Genomic DNA, 24,756 nt, shown 5'->3' with positions numbered 1-24,756 from the left:
TTTTCAGGGGACCACAATAGTCACCAGAAACAGGTTGTGTCCCTGTTTTATTTAATGTTACTGAAGAGGAAATGCACTCTGGGTAGTTTTCACCAGTCAAAACTAGGTAAAATCACATCTTAAAAATATGTACTTTCATTGTGATTCTTTTTTAAAGCAAGATCCAGATATACAATTTTGGGCTCAAATGTCAAAGTATTGCCATGAATATAGGTTTTACCCTGCTTTTCCCTTTCCATTTTTTCTAGAGTAATTGTCTTTAATTTTTCTAAATAGTTTTAAAGGAGCACCTAAGATAAACTTTAAGATTGGATCCCTAAGTAGTCCAAACGTGATGTAACATTTTATAACACTTACTTATAAATGTGAATTCATGGCACAGATATTATATTCATGTTATAGAGTTAAATAATAGTTCAGATTAAAGTGGAACTTAATTCCAATTTCACCATAATCTGAGTCTAGTTAAAACTTTTTATAAAGGAGTTGGGGGAGGTATTACAAGGATTCCCAGAAATGTAAACAAAAATGTTAAAAATTCCTTTTTTACTTTTTAAAGATTGCATTAAAATCATTAATAAGGCAGAAATATATTTCTATAATATATACTATTAAAATTCTTTTGTGAGTTCTTTAGTTCAAATATTACTAGTTAATGTGCATGTTTTTCCTCTTCAAAGTGCCAGTTACTGCCCATTTTATTATTATTTATTCCTTTTGTCATGAGAGGTAGAGAGACAGGAAATCACCTCCTCCCACCCACCCTGTTTTATGAGGAAAATGACATGAGTAGTTGAATGTCTTGGGCACAGCCACACAGCTAATTGAGGAGAGCAAATCTGAACAGCCAAACTTCTGGACTCCCAAACCAGTATTTTTTTTTTCCCTCAACCTTGCTGAACAGAAGAAAGCTGGTACATATGTCTGGGCCTAAAGAACTGCTCATTCAGTAAATAATTATTAAGTATATAATTATTTTTTATGTCACATACCATTGTAGATAGGAGACCTTGCATACTACACAGAGCCTGCTCGTTAAGGAGCTGGCCACAAAGGCGGAAGTGAGCAGAGTAAACCACTGATCCGGTAGGGCCCCAAGATAGAACTGTGCTGTGGGAAGCAAGGTCAGGGTAACTGGTTGCTGGGGAAAGCCCTAATCCCGGCCTGGGGGGTAGGTGAGGGCTCCTGGCAGCTCTGGCTCCTGGGCTGCCATTGTGTGCAGAAGCCAGCACTGGAGATGGAGTGTGTATCAGTCCAGGCCAACCAAGTGGCCCGGGGGGGTGGTTGGGGGGCCCTCTCCTGGGAGAGAAAGCTGGAGTGGGAAGGCAGGCAACAGAAGAAGGGCCTGCTGGCATGTTAAGGGTCCAGACTGTAAACAGCTGTAAACGAACAATGGTGAGCTATTGAGGGATTTGAGGAGGGGAGCGATGACAAATTTGCACTGTTAAACTATCCCCCTGAAGTGGTTTAGAGAAGTGAGGGTTTGGGGATGTGAGGCAGGGGAACCACTGGGAAAGAAAGGTCAGTTACGAGACTGTGGTTGATATCATCTGCATAGATTCATTTTGGAGACCGGAATGGAGAGCAGTAGAAACTGGAAGGACGAATGGACATCAGAAACATGGATTTCAATCAACAGACCTAGGTGACAGATTAGGTGTAGGAAAGGGTCAGGTCTGGGTTGAAGGAGAAGGTTGAGGGTGTTGAGTCTGAAGTGCCTGTGAGATACTGAGTTGAACAAATCCAGAGCCACTGGGTATTTGAATCCAAACCTCAGGAAAGATCTGGCTGGAGACCTATGTTGAAGTCAAGGACATGGGTGAAGTGCCGGTGTGAGAAGTACTGTGTATGTAGGAAACGGGGAAACGGTAGAACCCTGGGAAAACCTCTGTTAACGGGGGTCAGAAGAGAAGAAAACAGGCAAGACCAGAGAAGGCAGTGTCACTTTTATCCATGGGGGAGGCATTGGTCAGCTGTATGCATCCCCAGAGCTCAGGCGTGGTAAGGCTTGATCAAGCACAAAGCTTCAGGGATGAGAACTGAACTCCCGCCTTCCTTCTGCAACTTCAAGCCTACACACCTTTCGCCAATGCCATGGCACCTACCCGACTCATTTCCTCATTACTCCCCAACAGCCCTGGCTCTTGAAGAAGCCACACCAGTCCTATGCTCACAGTTTGCTGGACAGCCTCCCAGACCTAGCACAAGTGCATGGCTATCCCAAGTGTGCCCTGACTGGCTCTCCTCTGTAGAGGCCTGTTCAGATTTCGCTCCACTTAACACTCAATTGTGTGCTGTGGTGGTGGTTGCCATCGATTCATGAAGTTTGACTCTCATAAGCAGGTTGAGAGAAAGGGCCTTACTTCATTCTTCTTCTGTGGCCTTTGTAGCCTGCAGTATTATTTTCATTTTTCAAATTGTAATCACTTTTTTTTTCAAGTATCATTGATAAACATTCTTATGAAGGTTTCACATGATGAACATGTGGTTTCAACATCCACCCATATTATCAAGTCCTCACCCCCCATCAGCCTGCAGTGTTGTTGAAAAGACAATCTTGGCTCTGCAAAAGCTCTCTGATTGATCACAATGATAAGACTTGAGCTGTTGTATACTTGAAACCAATATAAGATTGTGTAACAACCATACTTCAGTAGAAAAAAGAGCTGATAAAGTTCATGAGGATTCTAAGGGAAGATTTATACTTCAGTTGTCTCAGCAGAGGAATTGGGCCATTCTAAGGTGGCATCTCAGTTGGCTAAAGGCCACATCAGCTCACAGAGGAGTGCACGGGGACAAAGGCCAAGAGTGAGGGAGGGGCCCTTCCCTGGAGCCTGCACCAATGTCATGATGCCAGTCTGTGGTTTCCTCCAAAGCAGGCTTTCAAACTTCAGAGCAGGCCCTCTGAAGCCTGATTCTGGAAGCACTGCCCACTCTGGCTTGGTGAAAGAAGGCCTGCTATGGGGGTGTTGTGTGTTTTTTCAGATACAATAATAATAAAAATAGTATATACAGCAGTATAACTCCTTTTGGGTTCCCAGACCCAATTCCAATGTGTGTGTGGGATGGGGGGTATCTTCCCCCACACACAGTATCAAGCACAACTCACATACCAGCAAGGCGTCCAAGAACTCAATTCTGATGCTATCTGCCTGGAGGCAGCACCGATTCCCCAGGCTAAGTGCTCGGTCCTACAAGACTGCCTTCCAGCCCCCACTCCAGATACAGGTCGCCCCAGGCAGTTACCTGTGCTTCTGACCTACCGGCCACAGATTGGAGGTTCCCATGACCTTCCCCTTAAATTCAATTAATTTGCTAGAGCAACTCACAGAACTCAGGAAAACACTTAGGTTTACCAGTTTAATAAAGGATACAAGCAAGCTAGATGAAGAGAGACATAGGGTGAGGTCCCAAATAAAGGAACATCTATGGACCTGGCTGGGTGGCACGTGGGAGCATTCTGGTTCTCCAAGCATAGAAACTCCCTCCTACTGAGAAGCAGGATCCCAGACAGCATAAGCTCTCCTCTCCTCAGGGGTTTTTGAGGGCTTTATTGCATAGTCATGATTGACTAAATTATTGGCCATTGGCTGATTCAACCTCCAGTCCCTGCCCTTGGGTGGGGTCCCAAAGTCATTCTTTAACATGACTGAACACCCATTCCACCTTAAAGACTGCAGTGTCTTCAGGAACTGTGGATGAAGACCAAATTCACCTGGGAAATACATACTGGGTCATTTTTGAGAGACAAGTCCAAAACGACTTACCTTCCAGAGTATAATTTAAAAACAAAACAAAACAAAACCCGCAAGCCTTGTAATTGGATCTTTGTCAAATTTAGGCCATGCGTTAATTTTGTTTAACTGTTAAAAATATTTCCCGGAGTATGCATTGGTCTTTACCAGCCTAATTGATGACTCACTTATCCATCTGTTGTAAATTCAATACTTAGCTCAGATTTTCAAGTAATCAGTGAAATTGGTGGATAATTTAAGATTAGGTGTGAAAGGAAGGAGCGACACACAGCAGCAATTCACCGGAGAGTTCCACTTTATTGGGGAAAAGTACTAGGTTATATAGGGAGGGACATAAGCTGATTGAGGTGTCACTTCAATGGGACTGGTGGCTATCGGGTGGTGCCGGTGGGAACCGAAGACCCGGAAGAGAAGCAGGAAGTTTGCCATCTTACGGGTGGGGGCCCTTCAAGGTGTTTAACAATTGTCGACAATCATTAGTTAATAGCAAGATTTATAGTGTTTCTATCTCAAAAGAATACGTCATACTGTTCGAGCTTGGCTGATGGTTACATTTTACCAACATCTAGACAACTCCCAAGTCTGGAAAGTTACCCTGACTTACCTTCTAGATAGCATTGGGACGGTGGGGGGACTGCATTCCCGGTTCACAAGATGTGACAGGTTCCCGTTGGGGTGGGTAGGTGAGGTAAAATCAGAAAGTTAGGTTCACCTCTGTCCTTCTACAGATGGAGAACGTGGGGCCCCAGAAGCTGTCCCTGGTGCACTGGGGAGCCTAGCTGCTGTGAGCGGGCCCGCCGTCTGAGCTCCCCCTCGCCGGCCTGCGCTTAGCCGATTTTGCTCTGCCCTGCCCAGGTCCTGCCCCGCGCGGCAGGAAGCCATGACAGCCGCCTTCCTGGAGCGCCTGGGCCCGCTGTCAGCAAGCGGGCAGCAGCTGCGCCGCCTACCCCGCCTGCTGGAGGAGGGCCTTCCCAGGATGCCCTGCACCGTCCCGGAGACCGACGTGCCGCAGCTCTTCCGCGAGCCCTACATCCGCGCCGGCTACCGCCCCACAGGCCGCGAGTGGCGCTACTACTTCCTCAGCCTCTTTCAGAAACACAACGAGGTGGTCAACGTCTGGACGCACCTGCTGGCGGCCCTGGCCGTCCTCCTGCGCTTCTGGGCCTTCGCCGAGGCCGAGGGCTTGCGCTGGGCCTCCGCGCACGCCCTGCCCCTGCTGTTCTTCATCCTGGCCTCCATCACCTACCTCACGTGCAGCCTGCTGGCCCACCTGCTGCAGTCCAAGTCAGAGCTCTCCCACTACACCTTCTACTTCGCGGACTACGTGGGCGTGGGCGTTTACCAGTATGGCAGTGCCTTGGCCCACTTCTTCTACAGCTCCGACCAGGCCTGGTACGAGCGGTTTTGGCTTTTCTTCTTGCCAGCGGCTGCCTTCTGTGCCTGGTTATCTTGCGCTGGCTGTTGCTATGCCAAGTATCGTTACCGGAGGCCTTACCCAGTCATGAGGAAGATCTGTCAAGTGGTGCCGTCAGGGCTGGCCTTCATCCTAGACATCAGCCCCGTGGCACACCGTGTGGCACTGTGCCACCTGGCCGGCTGTCAGGAGCCTGCGGCCTGGTACCATACCCTTCAGATCCTCTTCTTCCTGATCAGTGCCTACTTCTTCTCCTGCCCGGTTCCCGAGAAGTACTTCCCGGGTTCCTGTGACATCGTGGGCCATGGGCATCAGATCTTTCATGCCTTCCTGTCTATCTGCACGCTCTCCCAGCTGGAGGCCATCCTCCTGGACTACCAGGGCCGTCAGGAGATCTTCCTGCAGCGCCACGGGCCCCTGTCTGTCTACATGGCCTGTCTTTCCTTCTTCTTCTTGACTGCCTTCAGCGCGGTCACTGCAGCCCTCCTGAGGCAGAAAGTCAAGGCCAGACTGACAAGGAAGGATCCCTGAGGCTAGCTGGTGGGGCACCGTGCAGAGGCAGCCCAGCATGATTGGGGGGAAACTCGTTGTAACCGCTGACCTTTTGTTTTTAAGAGTTGGCTTTTAAATTAATTCTTATTTCCTAGGATATGCTATGTCTATGGCATTGGAAAGCCAAAGGTGTCAAGAGTCTTGTTACAGTTGTTTATAACAGGATTATTCCTTTTCCCTCTGGGTCATAGCCTTAGGAGACACAAGAAGGAAGGGACCTTGGCTACGATTCATGGGACACTGAATTTAGCTCCATTTCATACCTAAAAGGATAATAAAGTAGGTGGCTGGTCCACTCCGTATTAGAATGGCCATCCTACTCTGCTGGTCTGTGGTAATTGAATAAATTGGCCCAAGGATTCAATTGCATTTGGATTTCAGATTGTCCAGGGTGGAGAAGTCAAGAAGATTCAGTGAAACCCTTAGACATAATGAATTAGTTTATCTGATTTCTGGTCTCTCCTCTCTTGTCCACTTTAACACTGACCCTTTTCTCAGGATGATGTCTGCTGGGCTATCCACTCCCATCTATACCTTGCATGATAATATGGAGGACTATGAAGCAGTCATACTTCCAGGAAATGCTTGAATCCATGGGGACATTCAGGAAGCTTATTCTTAACATAACACTAACTTAACTGGTACTAGAAAGTAAGTGCCAAAGAGCCACCAGGAGGCCCAGCCAACATGCGGGGATACTGTCTGGTGTCATGGATTGTTCTATTTTCATACCTGTGGACTGCAGGATTACTTGAGATCTATTAGTGCTGCCTTACAGGCCAGAAGATCTGGGGCTTATCCCCAGATCTTCTGTTTTTAAACAATGCAGACATTCATATTTTGACCAGCATGTTCAGAAAGCCCCCAGTAGAGTGAATTGGTTTTAAGGGTCTCTCTACAGATCTGATTATTTCAAGAGGACTCCGAGGTCCTGGCTCTTAAAACAGATGCTGCCCCATGAAGGACCCAAATAACTATCTTAGTTCTGGGTCCTCAGGCAGGGCAGTTATGCTTCAAATTAGAGCTAACCCTTAAATACCAAGCCCCAGGACAGGTGAGTGAGCATATGTACTCACTGTTGCTTGATCCCTAAAGGTGCCTTTGGGTGGGAATGGTGAACCGGGTACTCGGTAGCTAGAATGTCCTGTTTGGGTCCTTGCTGCCCAGAAGCTTCTATGGGGTAGGTGGTACTCGAGACTGATGCATGCATCTGGCCACACAGCCCTCTCTGAGGATTGAGTTGCACACTTATCCAGTGAAGGGGGCTGCCCTGATAGAAGAGCCATGGAAGCCTTCTCAGAGGTTGCCTTTCCTATCAGTATAAGGTCCCCATTTACTAAAATAAGAGGTGGCTTGTTTTCACTCTAGCTTAGTGAATCTCCTGTTACTAGGTTATTTTATCGTCTTCAAATCTTTGTTTTCTTCATTTCCCTAGAGATTTGTGAATTTTGTGCCTTATTAATGGAAACATAGGAACATTTAATATATGGCCATGTATAATTGTCAGTTTTGGGTTACTGGGATAAGAAAAAAAGAATTCATTGCTTCTCAACCAGTGGATAAAAGAAACTTTAGAAAACCAGACTTGCTTACCAATCAAAACCTACGTTTTGACAACAACAAAAAATAATCTTTATGTCAAGGAAGCATATGTTTTGTCAACTACATCGTTTTGCTAGATGGATTTCTGTTAATCCTCAAATATCTGAACATCTGTGCTACCCAAATGTCACGTGTAAGCTTCTGGTGTCTACACCATTCACCACAAATAAAGTTAGCAAAACTGAACTGGGTTGAGTAAACAAGGGAAAGGGGAGTTGTGTAAACACTGCAAGTAGAGGGGCATGTATAACAGGGACTAGAAAGTGTTTGACATGTGCATTATTATGGATTCAAAGACCATATTATTTTAAAAGTTGGCAAAAAGATGTAAGTCAAATTCTTCAGTAACTGTGGTGGTCATGGTGGCAAAGATCTTTAGGCCAAATGCAGGAATTCAGAGAAGACAGGAAGTGAAGCAGTGATCTTCAAATGCAGTGCTCAGACCAGCTCCGGCTTGCACACTATGAATGGTCTGTGACAAGCGAAGCAGACTATAATTTTTATTTATTGCCATAATTTTTAATTTACATAAGTATTGGCATCTCAAGTGATTAGAAATTTTCAAAAAGAAGTTTTTCGCCAGAGATACTTGGGAAGCATTGAGGTAGGGGACTACATACTCATTAGAAATACAGAGTATCTCATTACAAACATATAAACACAGGAAATGGAGATTTTTTTTAATGACTCACACGTTTTGAGGGGTTAAATACTCCTTTTAAAACATTTTTATTAATATGAGCGTATCTGGTAAGGAACAGACCTAGTTTAAAAGGAATAATGAAGTAGTTGATAAAGATGATTGTCTTACTTCACCACTGCCCCTCCTACACTTAACATCTACTGAAAATTCTGGTTATCACTTTTTTTTTTTAAACTAAGACTTTCAACCTATTAAAATGTAACTACTTCTGAAAAAACTAAACCATCAGTTATTTACATCTTGTGAATAAAAATTCTGATGGATTTGATGAGGCCCTAATCTGGTGTAGGCAGAGGAGACAGTAGAACAAATCAGACTGGGGACACATTAGCCTGCTTCTCTCTTGCCTAGTACTTCCTGACCTAGATTTATAACTTAAGATGCCAGAATTTCATTTCCCACCTCAGCTGAAAGTACCTCACTCAATAACAATATTCTCAGTCCTCTCCTGGAAGCTTGAAATAGGAGGAGCTCAGGCCAAGGAATGAAGGTTATTCATTCCTGCCTCTTGTTGCCCACCTGTTCACAAATTGCATGGTGATGCTTGAAGACTTAGGTCCTTAGTAGTTTCAAGTGGACCCTCCAGACACACTCCTGTCTTGGAGTGCACAGTCTTGGTCCCCAAGGCCTCAGCCTACTAAGGTGTTCATCCTAGTGTTTTGCTTGATTGCTTGGCAAAGAAAAAATGGAGCTACTTTGTTTATATAAATCTACTTACACAAACGACTATTAAATCGATTTTGTATATGGATCAACAGGTATCTTGTTTCTTTGGCAAGGGCTACTTTACAAGGCCCATCTTAAAGAAAGGTTTTATCCAGACAAACAATGCCAGGTGGAGGAGGTCAAGACACTTTATATCCACCTAGAAGTAGGAAAATATAAAAATCCAAAATATACACACATGCACATACCCCAAATCTCCACTTGTGAGATCAAATCGCCCCCCCAACAGAGTTGATTTCTCTGAGTTCAATTTAATAGAATAAATCCCTTATATTCATGGAAAATAAAATATTTCACATTTTTGAATTGATGGGACTGCTTTTTGAAATCTAAAAATTATGAATTATAACAGGTACTACATACTATATATATACTATAATTACACTGTAACAGGTTCTATAATGTATGTGTTGTGAAATATGGCACCTAACAACGAAAGGATTTTGTAGCCTATTAGATTTAAATAGCTATGAGAAAAGGGATTCTTGAGGCTACTCCAGTTTCAGGGTACAGTACTATCATAACAATTGTCAGCAAACAGCATTTGTCTAGCTCCAGGCTCTACTGGTAGAATCTGGGAAATAATCAGATCCCTCTCGCCCAAACCTTTATTACCTGCAGGGGCCATAAGCAATTTGCAAATGCATCTGTGGTCACTGTTAATAGTTTAACCACTCCAGTTACTGATTCATCAAGTATTTATGAGCACCTATTGGCAGTGGGTCCCATGTTAGCTCTGGGGATTTAACAGTGAGAAAAAAACCCAGCCAACACACGGACCTAAATGTGGAGAATGTGCAGTGTGAGAAATAAAGACCAGCCTCTACCCGACTTGGGCCACGACAGGGTTCCCCTCTCCAGGTCTTGGTCCCTATCAGTCTGAGGATCAGATGGCCTGCAAACCCATGGGAGGCTGGGACCTGCTTTGGACCACTTTCAGAAGGATTGAGCTGTCTCCCTTTTCACCCTGAAGCTGGAAATCTCTGCCTCCCCAGCAAGGCTGTCCCCTTCCTGCTGTCCTGTTTTAGTTCACTCTTGGATATCCCTGACACATGCAAACACAGGGAAGCCCTATTTATTTTCACAGGTAGCATAGACTTCCCAGGTACATAATGCCCCATCCTTTAGGGAAAGGGATGTAGGGTTCCAACCTGAGTACAGTTTCCTGATTTGGTAAATTGGAAACAGCATGCTACACTCTGGCTACCTCCTTTTTAATAAAATAAACACCTTATCCCTTAAAGAATGTTTATGAAAATAGTATGTGGAAGAAAACAACATTGCATTGAGAAAAGAATTCATTTAAATATTAATTTTAGAAGCATATCTATCTAAGGTAAGGGCTTTTTTTACCCAACGAGATTCTCATAGGAAGAGATATGCACTGTATTTTAGACTCCAGGAGGCCTGACCAACTCAAAGGCTATAGATCTTATCATGCATTATGCTTTCCAAAACATTTCCACATCCATTTTGTCCTCTAAATAATCATATGAAGTAAGGCCAAGACCTCCATTAACTTCTAACACTAAGAAAGAGGAGTGACTGGTTTAAAGTCACACTAGTTGTAATGTTTAAACTCAAACTTATTTTTCCTACAGACAAATTGAGAGCTCAGCTAACCAGAAACATCAACACCAGATATTTGCTGAGCCTTTTATAGTATATGAGTCACTTTCACACATGTATATACTTTAACCTAATCTCATTTTAACTTTTTATTCTAATACCTCATGGATAGCCAGGGTTGTATCATTTGTTTTTGGGTTAAAGTCACTTCACATTGTGTCCTTGGGGGGCAAATAGAGCATTCTTTGCACTTACAGTCTTCTCAGAGGCTCAAAGGTCCATTGGCCATAGGCTCTTGGTCAATTGGAAAGTCAAATTTCACTCTCCAGTCACAGTTTCTTGAAAATACCTTTGAATTCTTGGATGAGCAGCTCATCTAGTATTGTTCATCTTATGATCAATAAGCATTTGCAAGCCCTCCCTCTCATATTTCACTAGGCTGTCAGTTCTTCAAGTGATTGGTTCTCCCAGGGATTCTGACAAGTGATATGACTTTGAACATGGGATTTTAAAAAATGTTTCTCTGCCTTATAAAGGGTTTTGCAGACTTAGTAGAAAGACCAAAAAGCACCACTGATTACTCTTCATTTTCAAGTAAAGCAAATTCAGGAAAGTAGGAAAAAAAGAGAATCCATGGACCCATCACTAAAATAAATCCCTTCAAGGGAAAAATAAGGCTATGTCAAAATGTCAGTGACACATAAGTTAGTAGTATCATACAAGCCTCCCAAAAAAACCAGAAATTGGGAACTAGAAATTTTAAGCAACCTAATAATTTCATCTTATAAAATACAAAATCAACAATCTTTGGCTCATTTTACAGGAACACGAAGGTAGTTACATTACACTCCCTTCTGACATTACATTATGGAGGTAATTTGATGATGCTATGGCTGAGATACTGGCTCATGAAAGAAAGCCAATGATACATTATCTCCCATTGAAAGAATTCTTTGAAATGCCTCTCCTGAATCAAGTCCTCAGAGTACTTTGCTGGAAAGACCTTCACTGGAGGCAATGCCCAGCCTATTGAACTGGTATGTGGATTCAGTGACAGTCACTCTGCAAACACTGACCACCTCTAGGAGGCAGGACTTCCCTGATCTAGGCACCAGGAATACAGCAATGGACAAAACACAAATTCCCACCCTTAAGGGAGCTTACATTCCAGCGGATGTAAAGTGGGGGACAAACAATGAACCAATTATACAGTATGTTAGAAAGTGCTGGTGTCAAGGAAAAAGAGAAAGCAAGGGAGGCTAGACCAGAGGGGTGGGGCAAGTGTGCAGTGTTAAACAGAATCAGGGAAGACCTCGGAAAGGTGAGGGCGTCGGCTCTGTTTCTCACCAGGGCAGAGGGAAGACGTACAGGGCTCTGAGGCCAGAGGATACCAGGCACAGCAGGCAGCCAGCAGGCACCCAGAGCGGGAGGACAGATTCTGAGAGCCTTGTAAGGACTTCAGCTTTTACTCTGCCTTCAGGACCTCACCCTGGGGAAGAATTCTGTCCAAAAAGATTCAGGGTCACTGTTTATCTATGAGGATTAACGACTAATTACATTGCCTGTAGAACGGAGAGCCGGTTCTGCTCCCTGCAATCTACACAAAGCCAGGTTATCGTTAAGTTATTCCATCCGTGGGCCTGGCCCAGGGAGTCCTCTGTCTTCCTCTGGACACACTCTTGTGCTCACAGGATTCTTCCCAGATTCCTCTCAGCATTTTTTTAAGTGCCTGGAATGCTGACCTCCACTTCTCAGACAGGCTTTGAATGTTTCCTCGTTCCACTGACACTGTTTGTACTCTGGGTATCTGCAGGGTGAAAACGTAACGAAACCCAAGGCAGAGTCTGTTAAGCTGGGAATCATAACATAAGCGTTTACATTAGCCGGTGCTCACTCTGTACTAAGTCCTTAGCTGAACTGTTTTCTCAGATTCTTTCGTTTCACCCTCATACAACCCCAGAAGGTAGATACTGTTATTGCTCCCATTTTACAAGTGAGGAAACAGATAAATTTGCCCAAGGCTACCAGGCTAGTAAGTGACTGAATGCCACAGAAACTCGGCCCTTGGAATCCAGAGTCCGTATTCTCAACCACCAAAGCAAAGTGAATGCAACAAGGTCCTTTCTGAGGGTCTAACTACCCCATTGGCAGCTGGATGAACCAGAAGTAGAGAATTGAGAGGGAAATGTAATGTGGATTTTTTTTTTGTCTAATTAGTGAAATAAACCTAAAATGCCATTCTTGTTTCATTTCTACATACTCTGCCAAGAAAAAGTCCTATTTCTCTTGAAGCAGTACCAACAGTGAGATTCTTAAATGTATTTTGTGCGAGAATCCCAATGCAGACCTAGCCACATTGCAGACATTAGTCTCAGCGGCCATCTGTAGCCACCTGAACCACCTTCAAGGACTGAAACCAGCTTTGAGAACCACCAACTATCCTCAAATTATTTCCCTACACTTCTCTAGTAAATCCTTCCTCGTCTCCAGGGCCTATCAAATGTCTCCTAGTCCTCATTAAAGTGAATTTGTACACTGTACAGGGCTTAAACAATTTCTTTTCCAAAGACAACTACGGCAACAGGCAAAGCATCCTATTCAGTGCTTTCTCCTTCATCAACAAAAACAAGTTGTTTTGGAATCCGAGTAGCTTCACTGTGGGAAAGATACCTCAGTACAAAGTCTGTGTTAGTGGCAATTGCTGTCATTATTATTCCTGTCACTTCACACCAAGTAAAGTGCTGTGGATTCTATACAAATACGTCTACTCTCTCCATAACTTCCAAGTCTCTCACCAGAGGGGAGCTTTCTGCCCTTGGGAGGGATCTCTCTCCTCTCAGAACAGACCAAGATGTGTTTTTTCCCTGCAGTTCTGCATGTGTTTTGGTGGAGATTTTCTCACTTTCCTCCACATTCCTTCTTTGACACTGTCTGCCTGTCACAGATAATCACAGGCATCAGCAGAGACCCTTCCTGCAGCACTAGCCCACCCAGAAGGCCGGCCCTAATGTCCTTTCTCACTGTGGTCCCCATGCGCTCTTAGTCTCAGGGAGAATCTCACTGTTTCACTCACTCATTTTTCACTCCCTGATTCCCATCGGTTTAAGCCGATTTATGTCCCTCCAAAAGACATGTTGATGTCCTAACCCCCAGTAGCTGAGAAAGTGACCTTATTTGGAAATGGTAAATGGTTGCAGATGTAAGTAGTTAGGAGGTCACACTGGAGCACAGCAGACCCTTAATCCAATGTGACTGGTGGCCTTCTAAGAAGAGGAGAGACAGAGGAAATGTGAAGACCTGTGGCCGCACAAAGGTACAGACGCGCACACAGGAGAACGCCATGTGACAACGGAAGCCAAGACTGGAGTCATGCAGCTGCAAGCCAAGGAATCCAAGATGGCTGGTAACAACCAGAAGCTAGGAGAGAGAGGGTTGCCTGAGACCTTGATTGACTTCTAGCCTCCAGAACTGCAGGAGCACAAATTTCTGTTGTTTTAAGCCACCCAGTTGGGCTACTTTGTTAATTAATACACCATCCTGGACCAATCTCATTTCTGGCCTCTCTATTCAGTTGACACAATTTGCCCTAACCAGTGGCTCTGGGCCTCTCAGTTCAGCAAGCACAAGGAGAGAATAGAACATGAAGACCCCCATCCTCCCTGACCTACACTCCTTAAAGGGACAAATGGGGTTTGCTGGTCTCAAGTATAAACTCAGCAGAGATACTGACAGGAAGCTTATCATAGGTGTGAATGCAGTAAATCCTCTGTGGTAGGAAGTTAAATACAGGGAAAAAAATTTCAGAACGGCCAGTTTCAGTGGTTAAATGTGTTTCCCATCTAACATCACCCCGCTGAAGCAGGGGTTTCTGAGCTCCACCTTAGCTACTGCCCACATGGGTCCATGCCTTTACTCCACACCTTTCACAACAAACTCATCTACCAGCAAGTGCCTTCATCCATGGGTGCAAAGGCTTTCAATTCACTGTCTGCTCTCATATCCCAGGGGTGACAAAGGAGATGATGACCCAAAGGAACAGGGGAAAGGCCCATGGCCCCATGGGAGCCACTGTCCCACTTCCTCCATGGCACAGGGAAGGGCCCTTGAGCTTTTCTGTAACCCATGCCTCAAAGAGACTTTGGAGTCCCTCCTACCTACCCTCTAAAAGGATCTGGTTGGTGTGGGTATGTGTGCACACGTGAAGGGTTGGGAGGTGGGAGAGGAAAGAGGAAAGAAAGATTTAAGTCACATGTGCCAAACCTTCTAAATGTTACACAAGCTTTAAAATGCCTACTGTACTTTCCCCCTTCCTTCTTTTCTTTTTACCTTATTCTGTCTTTAATCATCCGTAATTTTTCCAGTCCCCAGATGCTCTCCAAACTGTGCATTCAGAAGAGTACCCCCAGACAATGTTAATAGCAAACAGTCATTGCTTATTATGTGCCAGGCACTTGGTAAGAGGTCACATATATTAACTCACATAATGCTCACAATAACCTTGTGAATTGGGAGTGATTATTTTATGATCCCGGTTTGGGTTTGTTTTTCAGAAACCAAGGTGTACCACTTTCATCCAGCAGAGGGAAGTAGAGCATCAAAATCTGTGTGAAACACCCGGTGACACAAACACCTGCTGACACTTGTCCTGTGATTTTTTGGTACTGAAGTAAATAAGAATGTCACAGGATTGTAAACAAATTCTGGGCAAAGCCAGCTCTTGGAAAAAGACTGAAAAAAGAGACATCTATTTTAGGCAACTGTAGCCTCTGCTGGTCTGGTATCTCCCATCAGGGTCCCTGGGAGACATCTAGCAGGAGGCCCTCTTTCTGGTCTTGGCCTGCTGGTATTCTGATCTTTCCATTATTTTCTGTTCCCGAAGTTTTGAAATACCTGTTTAAGTCATGCAACGTCTGTGTGGTCTTCTGAGTCCAGGCTTTATGCCTGGCCTTCAAACCATGGCCCTCTTCACTTTAGCTGCTGAGGATAGCCAGGTTCCCGTCCTCTCCTATATATTCCACATATTTGCTGACTACAAACTCAAGTGCAATCCATGTTGAGCAGTCACACTGGGAGAAATGAGATATAAACTCTTAATCACACTAAATCTTATCAGAGTCTAACCAGTGTTCTGAAGCCCTGCCTTCTTCACAAACTTGTCCCTGTGCTTTTTAGCATTGACGCAACACTCCCTGGCTTCCCTTCCTCAGAGGTGATGGCATTTTTACAAGGTTGTAAGCCAACAGAAGTTTCTTCACCATGCATTTCTAGGGTCTAAAAGTAGTTAAAACACACCCTGTTAACCATTCAACAAGTGTGCTCTTCTGGGAAAGAAAGGCATTTGAACAAAGGGCACCCTCAAATAGAAACATGCTACAACAGACAGTAGGCTTAGGCATGTCTCACTCTTTCTAGCCCCCAGGGACTCCCTCCTAACCAACCCAGGGAATATAGAGCCAAGTGGGGCCATGCAGTTAGTCCAGAAGGGCTCTTTGACATGTATCCTAATGCCATGGACTTACTTTGAATGACGGGAGAAAGGGAACATATTAACTGGTAAGAGTTTAAGGTTATCATGAAAAAGTCAGCAAGGATTATAGTTACCAGTTATGCTGGGTACTCAGCATCAGTGATGTTGAAAGAAGTAGGAGAAACATCCTGTCTTTGAAGGTTGAACTTCAAGTCTTGAAATATTATCCCAGTGGCTGGCTTTCATCCTAGGTCAGTGGCTAAAATATAATGCAATACATGCTTTTATAATTTTTTCAGTAAGTTCAACAATAATAATCATTTGATTAAAAAATTTATTAAATGCCTGCATTAAGGTAATATACCAATAGAAAATGGCAATTTTTTTAAAGGTAAAAGAAAAAGTGGTGGGGGTGGTAGACAAGAAGAACAGAAATAGTAAGGGGAGAGGAAGAGTTAGAAAAGAAATTTTGGACAGGGTATGGTAGACAGCCAGCAATAACGGCTTCAGGTGCCACTAGTGGACTCATGTCCTGGGCCCCCTGAACTTCACGCCTGTTACTGAAACCCAGCAGGGGGATTTGCTCGACAAGAAGCAGAACTAAAGCTGCTGTCTGTGCTGGCAATAAACTCCCCATGGCATGGAGCTATGCCTTCTGTGTCAGGCTTACCACTCTATCATGTGTCTAAAATGGCTCATTATCAGAAACAGCTGTTACAAAAATCAGATTCCTAGGCTCCACTTCAGACCTAATGAATACAATGTCTGGGCACCTAGGTTTGGGTTGGTTTTTGTTTCTATTTTAAGCCCCTCGGCTCCTATGGATAGCTTTTTTTTCTTTCCTGGAAATGTTTCAGGAACAGGATTACATTTCACTTAAGGAATATGCTTTTAAAAAGTTTCGTAAAAAGCACCAAAGAGAATATTTTTTTCTTTTCCTTTTTTAATTTAGATCTTGTTTAGCAATACATTAGCATCATTAACAGAAAAAAAAAACATTTACACAGAAACTCAAAAACAGATAATAATATAGTAATCAACCACTACCCAAGAAAATAGGTCCTCTCATTTTACTCTACTGGCAAGCCTAGGTTTATCCTGAACTTTGAGAGATTCTGTCCTGAATAGATGATGAAGCTTTCAAGTAAAAGAGAATACCTAGATCCTGACAGTATTTCACTGCACTTACTCGCTTCTTTCTTATGACAGTCTCCTCTGAAGGAGATGCGTTTCTTTTTGTGGTTCTGATTTTTTCATGGCAGCTGCAAGTAGGTACAAACTAGAGATGAAGAGAATTTAGGTGAGCACCCGTTGTAGGTTGTCAGTCAACAAATAGAGTGTCCTGAAGCGAGTAAGAATCGAGATGGTGCAGAACGGCAGGGATTGACAGAAGAGAGAGGTGACGGTGGGGAAAAAAAGGGAATGCCGAAGTGGGGGGATTAGGGACGAGACGGTTGCATTCGATCAGTTAGCACCCTTGAGCAACAGGGTACAACCATGAATAACTCGCAGCCCCTGCCCCAATAAGCACGGGTCAGGACAGGTAACACTTCACCCAGAACCAACCGTTTACACTTCAGGGTGAAATGTGACAACTGCCTCCTCCGAGAGCTCGGATCACAGGGCCGGGGCTGTCGGCGCAGGAGGGGCGCAGCGAGGCCTAGGGCGGTAGCGGGCAGGAGCTCACCGACGGCCCACCCTGGGCCTCACCGCGACGACTGCGGCCTCTTCAGTCACCTCCTCCCCCGCCCCCCAGCTCCCGGCGTCCCAACGCCAGGAGCTGGGGGGCGGGGCCAGAGGCGCGTGGCCCACTAACCGCCGCGGCCAGCCTATCGCCAGAGCGCGGAATCCCGTGTGCGGCGCACGCGCATATCCGTTACTACTGCCCCTCGGGCCCCGCCCTCCCCGCACGGCAGCTCAGGTTGTTTGGCGTTACCATGGAGCTTCAAGGGGCCCACAAACGCGGCTCGTCGCCCGGGCAACCGGGGACGACCAAACCGGACAGAGGTGGTGACGGCGGCGCCAACTGCTGAGATGGTGTCCAACCCTGTGCACGGCCTGCCCTTTCTCCCGGGCATGTCCTTTACGGACTCCACGGTGAGGACTTCTCTGCCCAACCGCCACCTGCCTCCATCCCCGGCGGCCCCCACGGGCTCGCCGCTTAGTCCGCCTCTATGCTTCTCCTCTCAAGATTGTCCTCTCCCCCATAAATATGTCTCTGCCCCTACCCTTTTTCCTCTTCGCCGCGATTTCGTCGTCCTGCGCCACCCAGCTTTATCCTTTCTCTCCTGTCCTTGGCCCTCCGCTCCATCCCGCTAGATTTTTTCCACTCCAGCCCGGCTGGCTGTTGTCTTCTGTTATCAGTGTTCCTGGTCGCGCCCTTGCTTGCAGCTCGGCTTCTCTATCCCCTGTCCGTCTCCCTCGGGATCACTGTTTTCCCCACCCTACTCCGCAGGTCTGTGGAGGTTCCGTGCCTAGCACATTCTCCCACACCAGACCCCTCCGTGCCCAGCTCCGTCCTTAACTGCCACCTCGGCCCTAGCCTTGGCCCCTCCTTCCATCAGCGTCTCTGCACCTTCGTTCTCATTCCCGCAGCCTCTTCCCACCCACTCTCCCCACGCCCATCTCTTTCCTCTGCTGAATCCTGGACCCAGTAATCTTCCCCACTCCCAGCTTCATTTCTGCCTTACATACCATTCATTCTCTTCTTTCCACCGGGTCATTTTCCATAGTTTGCCTTTCTCATTTATGCTTCTGCCCAGCCTCATCTCTTTTCTGCCGTACTTCTGCTTTTCCTATAATCTGGTCCCACCTTCTCCCCTTTTGTATTTTATCTTTCTTCATTTCTTTTTCTCCAAAAAATTTGACTTTCAACACTTGCCCATTCGCCTTCCAAACCATCCTTTTCCACTTCGTAGGAGATAATTCCATTCCAGTTCCTTCAACCACAAAGGATTTGTTGTTTTTTTTCCCACCTAGCCCCATTCTTTTCTAACACTTATAAAAGATGAAACTGTTTAGATTTTGTTTTGCTCCTCTTCCCCTACCTTAAGTGTTTTTAGTTGCATTCTCTAAACAGTATTGAAGACGACTTGACATAGTTTAGCCCTCGACAAAATTATTTACTATTTGTTTTAATTCTAACAGAGCTACTGAAATACTTATTGGAAGATCCATATTGAGATTCAGTAGGCTGATTATTGTAGATGAGACAATAATAATTTATATTTATATAGTTTAATGATGTAAGCTATAAATTCCTCTCCATGGTCATAAAGGTAAGATAAAATTTGTAGTCAATTTTCTTAGGAGAATGAATTGAAATTGAAATTTTGGAGAGGGAATTTGGATTCTGACTCTCTTCATAACTGTTCCTGCATTAAGACACAGCATCATAGATTTTTCAATTCAATGGATTTTTCAGTTTTATGTAATTTAGAAAATATTGTAGGCACATTCCTGCCCTGGGCAGAAGCAGCTTAATTAAACATTTGGTGTTGGTGAGTGTGGGTTACTCACAAGGCAGGGTTGAGCTGATTTGGGGGATTACAGAGTTGTGTACTGGAGTGCCAGGCTCTGAGAACAATATATTGCCATATTACAAGTAAGTTTCTTGTGATTCCCTTCTCTTTATCTTTTGTGAATCTACTGTAAGCTTTTGCTTTGTAGTTACCATGAGGCTTACATAAAAATATATATATATTATATGATAGTCTATTTTATACAGTTCAGCTTTGATTACATACAAAAAGTCCACCCTTTTACTCTGCTTCATTTATGTTTCTGATGTCACCATTAACATCTTTTTATATTGTCCTTAACACATAAAAATTGTTGTATCCATTAACAAATTATTGAAACTAGTTTTTAAAAATATTTTTAATACTTTTGTCCTTTAATCTTTATACTAGAGTTAAGAAGTTAACGCATGATCGTCTTACAGCCTGAGGGTATTCTGAATCTGCTATATGCTTACTTTCACATGTGGTTGTATATTTTCTTGTTATTAATTAATGCCTTTTTATTTCAACTTGAAGAACTTTCAGCATTTCTTGTAAGGCAGGTTTAGTGGTGCCGATTTCCCTTATCTTTTGTTTATTAGAAAATCTTTTTCTCACCTTCATTTCTGAAGCATAGTTTTTCTGGATAGAAGATTCTTGGTTGGCCATTTCTTTCTGAAGCACTTTGAATATTCTCTTCTGGCCTATAAGGTCTCTGCTGAGAAATCTACTGAAAACCTTATGGAGGTTCCCCTATATGATTATTTTTATGTTTCTGCTTTTAAAATTCTTCTTTTGTCTTTGGTTTGGAGCATTTGTCTTGGAGAATATTGTTTTGGATTGAAGTTTTGGGGTGACCTATTAGCTTCATGAACTTGGATATCCAAATCTCTCCCCAGATTTGGGAAATTCTCAGCCATTTTTGTCTTTAAATAAACTTTCTACCCCTTTCTCCCTCTCTTCCTGAGACTCCAGTGATGCATATGTTATTTCTCTTGTTGGTATACCATAAGTCTTGTAGGCTTTCTTCATTTCTTTTCATTCTTTTTTCTTTTTGCTCCTCTAACTGGATGGTTTTAATTGATGTGTCTTCAGAGTCTTTCCTCTGCCCCAACTCTCCTGTTGAAGCTGGTTTTGAATTCTTCAGTTCAGTCATTGTGTTTTTCAGCTCCAAAGTTTCTGTTTGGTTTTTTTTTTTTTCTCTTTACTGAACTTCTCATTTTGTTCTTGTATTGTTTTCCTGATAGACTTAAAACATTTGTCTGTGTTCTCATGTAGCTCTCTGAGCATCTTTAGAACAATTATTTGACTTTTTTTCATCAGGCTATTCCTGGTTCTCCATTTCTTTGGGGCCAGTGACTATATGTTTACTATAGTCTTTTGTGGAGTCATGTGATCCTCATTCTTCATGATCCCTGCATCTTGCATAAGGGACTTTGCATATGAAGAAGCAGTGACCTTTTCCAGACTTATGGACTGACTTTGGAAAGGGAAGATTTTCACCTGTGAGTAGGGGCACATTGAAGCATGCTATGATCCTGGGTCCAGTGGTGTAGGGCACCAAGTGCAAGGGCATGTGGTGAGGCCCAGGGTGGGAGGCATGATGTCTCTTTGACTCAGGCCACTGATATCTACAGCATTGACAATTGTGTGATGCTTGGCAAGCACTGCATGGAGTCTGCAGTGGCTGTAAGGACTGTTGGGGTCTTTAGTGGCACCTACAGATCCAGTAGCTAGGGACCAGGGCAAGCAGCAGTGGTGGCTGGAGCCAGTGGTGTGCACATACTTGACACTAGGGGGCTAGCTGCAGATGCCTATGTAGTGGCAGGGGCCTTTTGCCAGCCACACATAGGGCTGGGGGCCAGAGCAGGCAGCAAGGGCCAACTCTGGGCCCACTGGCAGCTGCAGAGGCCCTGGGGGTTGGTGTGCTCTTCTTTGGGTGCACACTCTTCCCCTGAGCATACACACTGCAGTGGAGGCCTGTGAGAGGTGTTGGGCCAGTGTCATGCAAGTACACAGCTGGAGGGGCCATCTCTAAGCAAGCACACAGCAGTGAGGGTCACCTACGGGGTAAAGTGGGGGTGGGGGTCTGTGCTGGCATCTTACACTGAAGCAGCTACACAAGCCTGAGCTGGTTGGGGCTTTGCTGGGAACAGGGAGAAGGGAGGGAAGAGAGAAGGACTCAGGTGGCTTGTGTCAGCAAATGTGAGTATCTGTGGGGCGAAAACTAGTGAAGTCTGCATGGTGTACATGGTGGCTGTGGCTATACTGGCCATTGGCTTTGGGTCAGTGACAAAATCTGCTGGGGTTTCTCTGCCCACAGTTGTTCCCTCTTAGTGGCTGCTGCCAGTAGCCCCTGCTTTTCTTACCTGTTCCCAGCTGGCTCTGTATGCTTTGGTTTTGCTGGCCTGGTTGGGGTGAATTTTTTTCAATTACCAGTAAAAAGACCTTCATTTGGTGCCCCCAATGACTGGAGAAGCTAGTTGTTTACCCTACTCCTCCTTTTTTGGCAAGGGGAGCTCTTTCTAGCTGGGATGTTCCCTTTTGGCACTGAACAATGCCAGGTTGGGGGATGAGATAATGCAGGCAAAAAAGCTGTTTTCCTTCTCTTCTTGTGTGATTGTTCTCATGTTTTTGTTCCACTGTGTTGCTAAAACCTCCTAGCTGGACTCAGCACACTTCCAGAGCTGTTTTTGTTTGTAGATAGCTGTCTAATTGTGGATCTTTGTGGAGGAATGAGGAGGCTAGGGTTTCCTATGTCACCATTTGGTCTCCTTTTCTCTGCCTTCAAAAATATTTCCTTTTCACTTTTTTTTTTAAATTTAATCTTTTGTTTTTTTTCAATTACCAATAAAAATGTGTTTGTTGTAAACAAAATCAATGTAATTCAGAAATGTGTAATATAGACAGAAAACATTCTCCAAATCCAGCTTCTTTTTGTGCACATTTGCATGCTTATAATTATAATACACATGTAATCTTATATGATGCCTTTTGGGGCTTATAAGTCATAAACATTTTCCCCTAGGCTGCCACATGGCCTTGAAAACCAGTATTTTAATGAATGCATCATAGTTCATTGAGTGAGTTTTCTTTTACTCATATGTTTGTCTTTTAGATTGTTTCTGTTTTTCACTCTTTTAATTAACATTGTAATGATAAGATTTACACGTATTATTCCTTCCCATCATTTTGGATTATATCCTTAAGAAAAGGGAACAGGGGTCGAACTACTGAGTTTTGAATATATAAGTGTTACTGTGACAAGAAGGGGCTTTTATTTTGGGTAAAAATTCATTGCAGAATCAGAACTTCTAGGTTCCATGGTTTACCACCAGATAAGATGAAAAACATGGGAAGACTGGTGAACAATTAAGAGTATAGATAATATTTTAGCTTCTCATTAAAAGTGAGCTGTAATTAAACTGGGCGTTCTGGGGTAGCGCTCTAAGTTTTATTTTAAGCTCAGGCTGCTGCTGTTTCCCTTCTTGTTCCTGGACAGGTATTTTGGCTTAAAATGTAAGAACCTTTTAATGTAGATGTATGTTTTGATATAAGATTTGAGATGTTTATAATTTATAAGCAGAGTTTCAAGTTATGATACTTTTGTAAGTTAGCTCTTTCGCCTAATGAATATTTGTGAATTACTATTAACAGCACACTTCTTTTCTTCTTCAGAAAACAGCATTTCATAGAAGCCAGACGTTGGGCTACAGGAATGGCTATGCGATTGCTAAACGTCCAACAGTTGGGATAGGTGGGGACCGGCTCCAGATCAACCAGCTGTCCCAAGCTGATGTGGATGAGTTGGCCAATAAGGCACCAGTTCTAACTTATGGCCAACCTAAGCAGGCCCCACCTGCCAGTTTTATTCCTGCACATGTGGCTTTTGACAAAAAGGTATCATCTGGGATTTTGGGGTGCTCCTTTAATTCAAATTTCTGAGAGCCAACTGTTTCCAGAAAGTTCAGAAAAGGCAGTAATAAACAACAGGTTTTCCAGAGTGTTCTGAGGAGAGAATTGTTCAAATGCTCCAACACTGAGTCATAGACAGCTGAACTCAGGATTGAAAGAGGCTTTCTTTAGTCAGGAAGCTGATTGCAGAATATAATTCCCTGCAGTCTTCACTGAATATTTTCCAAGCACAGTTAAAGAAAAGTTGCCTGAATTCCAATTTTTGAGTTCATACTGCTCTGTGTTCACCTACTCTGGTGTTTTTGACTTAAAAGTCCTATATTCTGTATTGATGACAAATCCTTAATCTCTGTGAAATGTAAAATGTCATCATGACAACTCCATCTATTGTCAGTTTTCTCAAGGCATCTCCATAAGTTGTTTTCCGGGGAACATTTCAAGCTTGGCAAAACACTGACCAAAAGGTAGGACGGTGTTTTTGTCTACATCTCACCCCTGTGCTTCTGTAAGTGAGTGGCCTTATTTCCATCTGTTGACATTCCACATGTCAGCGAGCCTCCTCTTTTCACTAAGGTGAGGTAGTCCTAATGCCGGCCAAGCAGCAGAATCACTGGTGAGACTTTTTAAGAAACTGAAATGTCACCCCCAACCCTCATCAATTCTAATTTCCAGATGATTTTTATATTTAGCTAGGTCTGAGAACTACTGACTAGTTTTCATGAGTTGGATTTCCTAATTTACTCCTAGCCTAATTTCTTTCTCTCTCTCTCTTTTTTTTTTTGGCCTTACTTTTTATTTTATCATATTTGATAAATGTCTTACCATTTTCATCCAGCTAGTTAACCTTCACTGGGTACCTACTGAAGCTAGCAGCCGGAAGATACGAAATAATCTGGTGGTATAACTGTGCCACTTACATAATAATGACTTATTATTTTTTTTACAAGTTTTAAATGTACCAGCCAGAATCCATATAATCCCCTCTTTCCCACCTCATTTAACTCATTTGATAGGAACACATTCACATATCCATTCATTGGTTGAACCTAAACATCCACCAAAGAGTATCAGTTATATGATTGTATATTTCTTTACCATTCTCTTGTTTCTCATGCTTATTCACTACTGTGTCAAGGGCTGCAGCATCAGTAGATAAGGGGGAGGGGCAGAAATACAAGAGAGAAATGGGATAGTCATTTAACAATTTATCAAGATAGAAATCCTGGTAGGTTCAGTTTTTACTGAAAAAAAAATGGCAAATAACTATTATACACTAGACAATGATTAAGTCACATATGTCATGAGAAAGTATTAAATAAGTTCAGAGAGGGAGAAATCATGCCCAAAGAGGAACTGGGCATCCTGTTTTTTGTTTTTCTATGTTATTTTGTGCTAAATGTCATTAAATTTTATTCCTAAAAATCGTAATTCATTTCTTTAAAGATAGCAGGCATGAAGATTATTTACATTTTCATTGTCTTATTCATTTTACTTGGATCATCACAGCTTCTAGGTAAATGATCCTGCCCATAGATAATGAGGTAAAGTGTAGT

At 43.7% G+C, this 24,756-nt stretch overlaps 2 protein-coding genes and 1 long non-coding RNA gene across 11 annotated transcripts in view; 2 read left to right on the top strand and 1 right to left on the bottom strand.

Moving 5' to 3' along the window:
* LOC130681190 (uncharacterized) overlaps positions 1-17,666 on the bottom strand; it is a 67,279-nt gene extending 49,613 nt beyond the window's left edge. For 2 of the 8 annotated variants that reach the window (XR_008994249.1, XR_008994251.1), the window contains exons 1-2: positions 17,355-17,661; positions 15,923-16,047 (exon numbers count right to left, since the gene is read on the bottom strand). This is a non-coding gene — a long non-coding RNA (uncharacterized LOC130681190). Of the gene's footprint in view, positions 1-15,922; positions 16,048-17,354 lie in introns of all 8 variants that reach the window. The other 6 variants (XR_008994250.1, XR_008994253.1, XR_008994252.1 and 3 more) reach the window with 5 other exon arrangements.
* Positions 4,376-8,777, top strand: PAQR8 (progestin and adipoQ receptor family member 8). The gene has a single exon (XM_057493651.1). It carries the CDS (start codon positions 4,636-4,638, stop codon positions 5,698-5,700), a length of 1,065 nt encoding a protein of 354 aa, XP_057349634.1. The 5' UTR covers positions 4,376-4,635; the 3' UTR covers positions 5,701-8,777.
* Positions 17,667-17,678: 12 nt separating the features above from the next.
* Positions 17,679-24,756, top strand: part of EFHC1 (EF-hand domain containing 1) — a 59,770-nt gene continuing 52,692 nt past the window's right edge. Inside the window, exons 1-2 of one of the 2 annotated variants that reach the window (XM_036916390.2) lie at positions 17,679-17,885; positions 22,967-23,188. In XM_036916390.2, coding sequence (XP_036772285.1) covers positions 17,823-17,885; positions 22,967-23,188 — 285 coding nt within the window. In that variant the 5' untranslated portion in view covers positions 17,679-17,822. The remainder of the gene's footprint in view (positions 17,886-22,966; positions 23,189-24,756) is intronic. The other variant, XM_036916391.2, reaches the window with a different exon arrangement.

The sequence above is a fragment of the Manis pentadactyla genome, chromosome 16 (assembly GCF_030020395.1).
Source record: "Manis pentadactyla isolate mManPen7 chromosome 16, mManPen7.hap1, whole genome shotgun sequence".
Classification (NCBI taxonomy): domain Eukaryota; kingdom Metazoa; phylum Chordata; class Mammalia; order Pholidota; family Manidae; genus Manis; species Manis pentadactyla.
Note: the sequence above shows the minus strand (reverse complement) of the source record. Positions and strands in the feature narration are given on the sequence as shown.